The sequence below is a fragment of the Physeter macrocephalus genome, chromosome 4, assembly GCF_002837175.3.
Source record: "Physeter macrocephalus isolate SW-GA chromosome 4, ASM283717v5, whole genome shotgun sequence".
In the NCBI taxonomy this organism is placed as follows: Eukaryota; Metazoa; Chordata; class Mammalia; order Artiodactyla; family Physeteridae; genus Physeter; species Physeter macrocephalus.
Genome location: NC_041217.1, coordinates 53,036,752 through 53,046,486, shown reverse-complemented (window position 1 = coordinate 53,046,486; position 9,735 = coordinate 53,036,752). Strand labels below are relative to the sequence as shown.

Genomic DNA, 9,735 nt, shown 5'->3' with positions numbered 1-9,735 from the left:
GTCCACCTAGAGGGGTGGGATAGGGAGGATGAGAGGGAGGGAGATGCAAGAGGGAGGAGATATGGGGATATATGTATATGTATAACTGATTCACTTTGTTATAAAGCAGAAACTAACACACCATTGTAAAGCAGTTATACTCCATTAAAGATGTTTAAAAAAAAAAAGAAAAATTCTGGTTAAAGACTATAACATATCTGAATATTTTTTTAAAAAGAAAAAGGAAGAGGCTTGGGCTAGACCTTTGAGAATGGATTCAATTTAAATAGATGGAGAAGAAAGGTGGTTTAGTCAGTATGAACAAAAGAAGGAAGTGATAAAGAAGAGGGCATAATTCAGGAGCTCGGAGTTGGGGGGGCACTTGGTCCAGCTAGATTGTCAGGGACACATAGGGATCAGTAAGTGTAAGATTTGGTAGTTTAGACCATCAATGCCAATCTGAAGATTAGACTTCGAGTGTGGTGGCAGTGGGGGACCGCTGTAAGTTTTTGAGCAGAGGAGTTATATGAGGAAATGACGCAACAGGTGTTTGGGGGAGATGACTGGCAGCTAGATGGAGGCAGGGAACAGAGGGATGGTAAACAAGGAGGTCAGCGAGGAAGTCTTTGCAGAGGTGCTGGGGGCCTGCAAAGAGCCTGGAAATGGATAAGGATAAAAATGGCTGAAATTTTAAAAAGCATTTCAGAGGATGAATAGACAGAACTTATTCCTCTGATAAGGGCCAAGGGAAGAGTCAGGGGCTCTGGGTTTCTGTGCTGAAGGGTAAAAGGACGATGATGGAGCTGAGCTAAATATGAAGAGTAGAGAATTGAGTTTTGATATATTTTGAACTGGTTTTGAATATAGTGACTGTGAACCAATAGCACTTTGATGTTTACAAACCTCAGAAAGGTCGAGTGTCCCTCTTTGGGGGTGGTATTGCTGGGCTTTCTCAGTCAGCTTGATCTCTTACAGAGCTCAGGTGAAAGCAGGGCTCTGGTCTTTTCCTGAAGCTGCCGCCAGTGATAGGATTTTGTACTGCTTCACAGACACTGCTCAGAACCATGTCCCTGTGGAATCCCAGTGGGCTACTCTGAGTGAGTATAACATCACCTCCTGGTTGGGCCAGAAAAGAATTTTCAAGGCATAACTCGAGGCGGGGGGCTCCCACGTATGAAATTGCTCTTCCATCCCTGCAGTGAAGCTTGAACGAGGGGACTCTGTGCTTTGTGGCTGTCTGGCTTCATCAGAGGATGGCTGCCCTCTTCACCCACCCGGCGCTCTTGCTTGGCTAGAGGAAGCCTGTCCTGAGCTCTCATAGTGAACAGGCTTCCCAGGCAGCCTTCCTCCCCTGCACTCTTGGCATTCACATGGCATGGCCATAAATTATGCCCAGCGTGTTCATTTTCAGTTTAAATGTGTTCTCATCCCAGAGGAGCAACTAATGGCGTCAAGTTACTGATGTGAAAAAAGCCTGCCGCTACAGTGACTATGGATTAATGAAATAGCAGTCATGGAGGCTGGGGCAGCAATAAATTGTCAGCCACCGGTGACATGGATTTTAAATTACATTCTCCATCTCCTTTCCCCTTCTCCAAAATTATTTAGCTGTAGAGTTGTGTGGTAAATGTTTACCATTGCTTAAATGTTTGCTTTTTATTAGAAGTTGGTGCAGGCTGGGCCCCTTCCTTTAAAGGGGCTTTTCTCAGAAAACTGGAGGTGGGCTGAGAGGGATTTAAAAGCCTATCATGTTTTCTCTAGGAGGCGTCAAGGCAAATCTCTTAATCCAGGATCATCACTGACTGATAACTTTCATTCAGAAAAATTGGCAAACATGGGGCTCTATCGGTGAACTCTGCTCATTTGGCACGTAAGTTACTACCTCTACCTTCTGTTATGGCCTTTTTCTTTTCCTAATGAGTTAAAAATTAGGAACCAATACAATTCACAGTGTTTTTGAAAGGCAGCAAGTCTATTTTTCATTAGATGAAGGACCCCAGGGAATCCACTGATGGGCCGTAGGGAGTTCAAGAATCCCTGATCCTACAAGTAAATGTGAACAAGCAACTTGCTCATATGTATATGTTTTTCTAGAAGGAAGGTCTGTGGGTTTCATTAAATTCATTAAATGTTCCATAACACCAAGATAGCTTAAGGGCTGCCATGGGGGACTGCATAAATGTCTACAACGTCTTCCTCTCCCAAGATCTATGTCCTTGTTATAGACTTTGTGGCTCCTCTGATTGAGAGGAGTCTATCCACCCTTGATTCTGGGCTGGCATTGTGATTGGCTTTGGCCCATGGGAGATTAGTAAATGGGATACAAGCAGATTTGAAAAGTGCTTGCACTTTGGGGGTTGCCTACTTACTGTTCCTGGAACCCTGCTTCAACGTCAACAAGGCTGGGCTAGCCCAATGAGCTACATGGCCCCAGTCACCCTTGTTTCCCCAGCTGACCCACCAGCAACTGCAGACAGTGAGTGTGCCCAGCTGAGACCAGCCAAGCCAGGGTCTATGGATTTCATTAAAATCACTAAATGTTCCATAATGCCAAAAGAGTGCAAGGGCCGCTACGGTGGACTGCATACATGTCTACAACTTCTTCCTCTCCACACATCCATGCTCTTGCAGTGGGACTTTGCAAGGGCAGGGGTATGTGGAGCCTGGGCCAAACCAGAAGCAATTGTCCAGCCAAATTGCTGACATACAGAATAGTGAACAAAATAAGTGTTATTTGGGGATAGTTTATTATGCAGTAAAAGCTAACTGATACAAATACCATATCACACAGTGTGCATTTTGAGGATGAGGGGCACACCTTATTCAGTCTTTACATCTTTTTTTCCTAAAAACACAATAACCATTCAAAATGTATTTGTTGAATTGGGTAGAACTGGTCTCTCAAAAAGACTGAGATTCAGCCACTTTCTCAAGGTCACTTAATAAATCAGGAGAGATCCCAGAGCATCTAACTCCAGGCCTCAGTTTCCTTACGTATAAAATGGGCTTCAAAACACCTACCTTGTTGGGCTACTGTGGCTGTTGTTAGAGATACTGTGTGCTTTAGAGGTGCCTGATACTTGATGGACAGTAGCCCGAGCCAAGCAAGCTGATGAAACGGCTGCAGAACTCATCAGAATTGAGTTTTGATATATTTTGAACTGGTTTTGAATATAGTGACTGTGAACCAATAGCACTTTGATGTTTACAAACCTCAGAAAGGTCGAGTGTCCCTCTTTGGGGGTGGTATTGCTGGGCTTTCTCAGTCAGCTTGATCTCTTACAGAGCTCAGGTGAAAGCAGGGCTCTGGTCTTTTCCTGAAGCTGCCGCCAGTGATAGGATTTTGTACTGCTTCACTTGTACTGCTTCACAGACACTGCTCAGAACCATGTCCCTGTGGAATCCCAGTGGGCTACTCTGAGTGAGTATAACATCACCTCCTGGTTGGGCCAGAAAAGAATTTTCAAGGCATAACTCGAGGCGGGGGGCTCCCACGTATGAAATTGCTCTTCCATCCCTGCAGTGAAGCTTGAACGAGGGGACTCTGTGCTTTGTGGCTGTCTGGCTTCATCAGAGGATGGCTGCCCTCTTCACCCACCCGGCGCTCTTGCTTGGCTAGAGGAAGCCTGTCCTGAGCTCTCATAGTGAACAGGCTTCCCAGGCAGCCTTCCTCCCCTGCACTCTTGGCATTCACATGGCATGGCCATAAATTATGCCCAGCGTGTTCATTTTCAGTTTAAATGTGTTCTCATCCCAGAGGAGCAACTAATGGCGTCAAGTTACTGATGTGAAAAAAGCCTGCCGCTACAGTGACTATGGATTAATGAAATAGCAGTCATGGAGGCTGGGGCAGCAATAAATTGTCAGCCACCGGTGACATGGATTTTAAATTATATTCTCCATCTCCTTTCCCCTTCTCCAAAATTATTTAGCTGTAGAGTTGTGTGGTAAATGTTTACCATTGCTTAAATGTTTGCTTTTTATTAGAAGTTGGTGCAGGCTGGGCCCCTTCCTTTAAAGGGGCTTTTCTCAGAAAACTGGAGGTGGGCTGAGAGGGATTTAAAAGCCTATCATGTTTTCTCTAGGAGGCGTCAAGGCAAATCTCTTAATCCAGGATCATCACTGACTGATAACTTTCATTCAGAAAATTGGCAAACATGGGGCTCTATCGGTGAACTCTGCTCATTTGGCACGTAAGTTACTACCTCTACCTTCTGTTATGGCCTTTTTCTTTTCCTAATGAGTTAAAAATTAGGAACCAATACAATTCACAGTGTTTTTGAAAGGCAGCAAGTCTATTTTTCATTAGATGAAGGACCCCAGGGAATCCACTGATGGGCCGTAGGGAGTTCAAGAATCCCTGATCCTACAAGTAAATGTGAACAAGCAACTTGCTCATATGTATATGTTTTTCTAGAAGGAAGGTCTGTGGGTTTCATTAAATTCATTAAATGTTCCATAACACCAAGATAGCTTAAGGGCTGCCATGGGGGACTGCATAAATGTCTACAACGTCTTCCTCTCCCAAGATCTATGTCCTTGTTATAGACTTTGTGGCTCCTCTGATTGAGAGGAGTCTATCCACCCTTGATTCTGGGCTGGCATTGTGATTGGCTTTGGCCCATGGGAGATTAGTAAATGGGATACAAGCAGATTTGAAAAGTGCTTGCACTTTGGGGGTTGCCTACTTACTGTTCCTGGAACCCTGCTTCAACGTCAACAAGGCTGGGCTAGCCCAATGAGCTACATGGCCCCAGTCACCCTTGTTTCCCCAGCTGACCCACCAGCAACTGCAGACAGTGAGTGTGCCCAGCTGAGACCAGCCAAGCCAGGGTCTATGGATTTCATTAAAATCACTAAATGTTCCATAATGCCAAAAGAGTGCAAGGGCCGCTACGGTGGACTGCATACATGTCTACAACTTCTTCCTCTCCACACATCCATGCTCTTGCAGTGGGACTTTGCAAGGGCAGGGGTATGTGGAGCCTGGGCCAAACCAGAAGCAATTGTCCAGCCAAATTGCTGACATACAGAATAGTGAACAAAATAAGTGTTATTTGGGGATAGTTTATTATGCAGTAAAAGCTAACTGATACAAATACCATATCACACAGTGTGCATTTTGAGGATGAGGGGCACACCTTATTCAGTCTTTACATCTTTTTTTCCTAAAAACACAATAACCATTCAAAATGTATTTGTTGAATTGGGTAGAACTGGTCTCTCAAAAAGACTGAGATTCAGCCACTTTCTCAAGGTCACTTAATAAATCAGGAGAGATCCCAGAGCATCTAACTCCAGGCCTCAGTTTCCTTACGTATAAAATGGGCTTCAAAACACCTACCTTGTTGGGCTACTGTGGCTATTAGAGATACTGTGTGCTTTAGAGGTGCCTGATACTTGATGGACAGTAGCCCGAGCCAAGCAAGCTGATGAAACGGCTGCAGAACTCATCAGCATGCGGGAGATCAGGCATGTTTCAGTGATCACAGTGACCACCAGGTGTTCACGTGGATTCCAGTTTCTAGGCGTCAGCGTTCTCTGCTGCAAAATGAGGTTGGTTCCTTCTGGCTCGACCAGACGTCCATGTGTCATTCTGACATGGCTGCTGCCGCAGTGCGGCCACGTGGCCGGAGGACGTGCCACTCCTTCTGGGGTGGTGGGGGAAGCTCCTGAGTTGCTACTCTGGATTCTGCCATCACTCCCTGTATCTCATTTTCTTGCTTGTAAAATAAGGTGTGGGTGACAGGAAGCTCTCTGAGAATCCTGTCAGCTGCAGGAATCCAAGGGCTTCAGTAATACTACTGGAGTCTTTTCTCTAAGCCTGAGGGACTAAACTGCTCACAGGATCACGGAGCCATGAAAGAAGTTATTATTTGCTAGAGGAAAAGAAAAGGTTTCTGTAGTTGTCCAAAGCAGAAAGTGGAAAAGCAGGCCATAGAATTGGGGAATAATAGTTAAGAAAAAAGAAAAGAAAGCAAACCTGATTTGAGCTGGGATGTTAGAACTCTGCTTCCTGCAGGATAATGGAGCCCCATGCTATGCAGATCACAGGGTCGAACCTTAGACATAGAGATTTATAGAAGAAAATTCCCCTCCAAAAAGCATGACATACACAAAGGGTTATAAAATGCTCAGAATGAGTTACACAAAGAGCCATGAGACGTATGAAAAACAGTTTGTTTTTTTTCCATTAAGACCTCCTGTCCTTTTCTAATAAAACCTAACAAACATGATGGCTTTCTAGGATTTAGAGTAAAACTTCTTGTGTTGGAAATGTATTTGGAAGTGAATAATGGACACGCATATCATTTACCGCAAGCAGTGAAGACAACATCTGAAAATCTTGCTTCTTGCCAAAATGGACATTAAGTTTTTGCTTGGAAGCAAATATGAAAACATTGATTTTTATCCAACTATCCCTCCGTATATCATCTAAGGAGAAAGTTACAACTTATTCTGTTACGCTTTTAATAGGATCTTCTATCTTTAATGCTGAGATTTTAAACATTACCAAGGAGTAAGCAAAGAAAACAATTACCAGATGGCATTTTCAACCAAATTTTTTATATTTATTATAATCGTGCTTCTCTACAACTAAAGATTCATGTGGTGTGCAAACCATATGTCTGACTTTATTTACCAAATACAGAACAGCATTTCCAACGGGAGGTTCACACAACAAACAAAATATAGAGTGTGTGACCTCAATAAGGCATTCAATAAAGGTATAAGCTGTCGCTCCCTCTATGGGGGGTTCCCTTAGGGTGCTCTGATGTTGGCATCACATTCTTCTAAGAGCAGAATCAAATCTTCAATCAGGCTGTGCTCCCTGCCATGTGTCACTCTCATAATATCAAAAGCCTAAAGGGAAAAGAAAGAAGACGGATTAGAACCCCAAATCAGGCAGGTCCCTGCCTGCTCCTCCTCTGTTCCCGTGACACCAGGAGCCCGAAGAAACCCGGAGTCTGCAGTGTGAGCAGCACGGTAGTTCTCCACACTAGCAATGAAGTGACAAGGGTGATTTTGTAATGTGGTGCTTGGAAAGCAGCAGACTTACTACTTGAGTCATGCTGGGCCTGGTGTCCAACAACAATCTTCAGGGATTATTAGAGCTTAGGTTTGGTGTAGGTAAAGAGGTTTAAGAAGAGTTACTAAAATGATTAAGTAATATTAAAGATGAACTACTATGCTGCTATCACCTTAAAATATAATTTTCATTTTTGCATGCTGCATTTAATTCTCATATATGTACTGCGATACATATAATGTATACATATAATTTTTGTATTCTTTTCATGTCATATGACATTACAACACTGGCATTTTGACAGTCCCTGCCTTCACTCCCCATGTTCAATCTTCACTAAATCTTGCCAATTCTACCTCCAAAATATTTATGAAATCTGGATGGGTTTGTGACCACTTCAGTAACAGAGTGTGATGGAATTAATGCTACTGACTTCCAAAGCTAGGTCAGAAAGGCCATGCAACCTTTGCCTTGTTCACTAGTATGTCTGCTCCTGGAACCATGAGCTTCCGTGCTGTGAGGAAGCCCAAGCCACATGGAGAAGCCAGGTGGAGATGCTCTGGTTGATAGTCCTAGCTGAGTCCATCTTTAAAGTCATCCTAGCCTAGACACCAGAATGTGCATAAAGAAGTCTCCAGATGATTTCGGCCATCAGCCAGAAGATAGCCAGATTCCAGTCTTCCCAGCTGACACTGTGGAAAAGAGGCATTATGGAAAAGAGGCAAGCCATTCTTCTTGTGATCCGTTTGAATTCCTGACTCAAGTCATCTGTGAGCATAATAAAAGGGTGGTTATTTTTCTCTGCTAAGAAGTTTTGGGATGGTTTGTTATCGAGCAATAAATAGCCAGAATATCCTCAAAAATATTTTTGCAATAAATTAGAGATAAACAGTATCATCCTGCACTGCCCAAATTGGGGGCTCCCCAACGGGGGGGGGCACCTGACCCATTGTCTTCAATATGAATGTGCCTCGAGAGATAGATAGGTAAAGAGACTTTGGGGCTGTTAAGCACCCAGAAAAGCACCTGCCTCTCAGTACCACGCTCTCAGCCTTGGCTGCACAGTAGTATCAACTGGGGGCTTTCAAAGGTACCAGCGCCCAAACCCCACACATGGTCAACTGAAGCCTATTCTCTGGGGGTGAGGCCTGGGCTCAGGAGATTCTAACGTGCCCTCAGGGTTGAGAACTGATACAGTAAGCTATCACCAAATAATAACAACTATTTATTATTCAGTGGTGACTTATAGCCAACATAATTACCATTTTACTGGCTGTGTACAATTCTACTCTTAGAAATTTAGATCACTACCAATTTTTTGTTATGATGTAGCTCTTCTAGCATAGGACTTTTCTGCCTTTGCTGAATATTGGCTTAAGATAAATCTCTGGAGGTGGGATTCTTGGGTGTGAACGTCTTTAAAGCCATAGAGACTTTAGAGCTGCGGAGCACCCCTTCATTCTACTGGGTGTTCAGGACTAGGAGTGCTTTTGGCCTGTGTTCCTGGCTTTTTGGCCTCTTTAAAGATGTTCCCTTTAGCTGGGATAAAGGAAAACAGGCAGACAGACGGGGTCTAGATTTAGCTGCTGAGAGAGGAAAAAAAGGGAAAGGCCCACCACCTCAGGCTCTGGTGTCCCAGCCTGGAAAAGAGCTCTGCCCATGGAGTTGGCTGTAATCCTGCACTGGCAGGCCCATCACCTGTGACATCCCAGCTGGAAAACCAGAAGGGGGCTGTGATGAGTCAGGGCCGTGAGGATTTGGTTCTTAGTAACCTGAGGGGGTCTGCCCTGTGGGTGCAGAGCATCTGCAAGCAAATCCCGAGGTGCAGTGCGGCAGGGTGAGGGGTGTTCGAGATGGAGGGGAGGAATTGGGAGTAGCCTCCACCTTGGAGGCAGCCAAGCTTGGTGAGATGCCTCTGGGCAGAAGATCAACAACAAATGTGTGATGGCATTCAGGGAACAAATGTCTCCTGTCTCCCTCCCGCCCCACTCCCCCAGGTCCTCTGTTGTTCTAGACATCTCAAGGTCCCAGGCAGGGGCCTGCATGAGAGCGCGATTGTAAAAAGAGACTGGAGAGATGCTTTGAGCCCTCCATGGGAAATTCTCTCACTCGAAAGCTGCTTAGATGTTCTCTTCCCTTCCACTTGACAGAGGACCAGCTGTACTTGTGATCTGACAAAGGAAGGTGAATGGGCCAGGAGCATCACCTGAAAAGCTCTTTGCAGAAAGAGAAATAATGCTCCTCCCAGCCCTATGGACAGGTCGGCTGGAGAAAGGCCTGCCTGACCTATGAGGGCTCTCGCCCTCCCGGCCCCTCACAGCTCTCTGCTGGGTGAGGGCCTGGCCTCGTTTCTCAGGAGAACTCCCAGACCAGCTTCTCTGTGTCCTCCTGTTTTATTTCTCCAGGTTCCTCATCTGGAGAATGTTCTGTGCTTCTCAGGCACTTGACTCAGAGGCTACATGACAGTCATCTTCATACCACTCTGAAGGGTAAGGTCGATCTGCATGTTTTCAAATGTATTATAGCTCCAGCTTCCTTCCTCGCTGCCTTTCTTCCAGTCATACGTTTCCCTTTCTCCTCCCTTCCAGCTTTAAGAATAAGGCCATGGGCTTCCCTGGTGGCGCAGTGGTTGGGAGTCCGCAAGCCAATGCAGGGGACACGGGTTCGCGCCCCGGTCCGGGAAGATCCCACATGCCGCGGAGCGGCTGGGCCCGTGAGCCATGGCC

At 45.2% G+C, this 9,735-nt stretch overlaps 1 protein-coding gene and 1 long non-coding RNA gene across 2 annotated transcripts in view; one reads left to right on the top strand and one right to left on the bottom strand.

The window, feature by feature from the left end:
• The window catches only part of LOC129392063 (uncharacterized), a 17,815-nt gene extending 15,985 nt beyond the window's left edge, over positions 1-1,830 (top strand). Inside the window, exons 2-3 of the long non-coding RNA XR_008617089.1 lie at positions 1,029-1,076; positions 1,741-1,830. This is a non-coding gene — a long non-coding RNA (uncharacterized lncRNA). The remainder of the gene's footprint in view (positions 1-1,028; positions 1,077-1,740) is intronic.
• A 4,694-nt stretch (positions 1,831-6,524) lies between these two features.
• The window catches only part of SMYD3 (SET and MYND domain containing 3), a 725,308-nt gene continuing 722,097 nt past the window's right edge, over positions 6,525-9,735 (bottom strand). Inside the window, exon 12 of the mRNA XM_024133701.2 lies at positions 6,525-6,843. Within this exon, the coding sequence (XP_023989469.1) occupies positions 6,742-6,843 (102 nt within the window). The 3' untranslated portion in view covers positions 6,525-6,741. The remainder of the gene's footprint in view (positions 6,844-9,735) is intronic.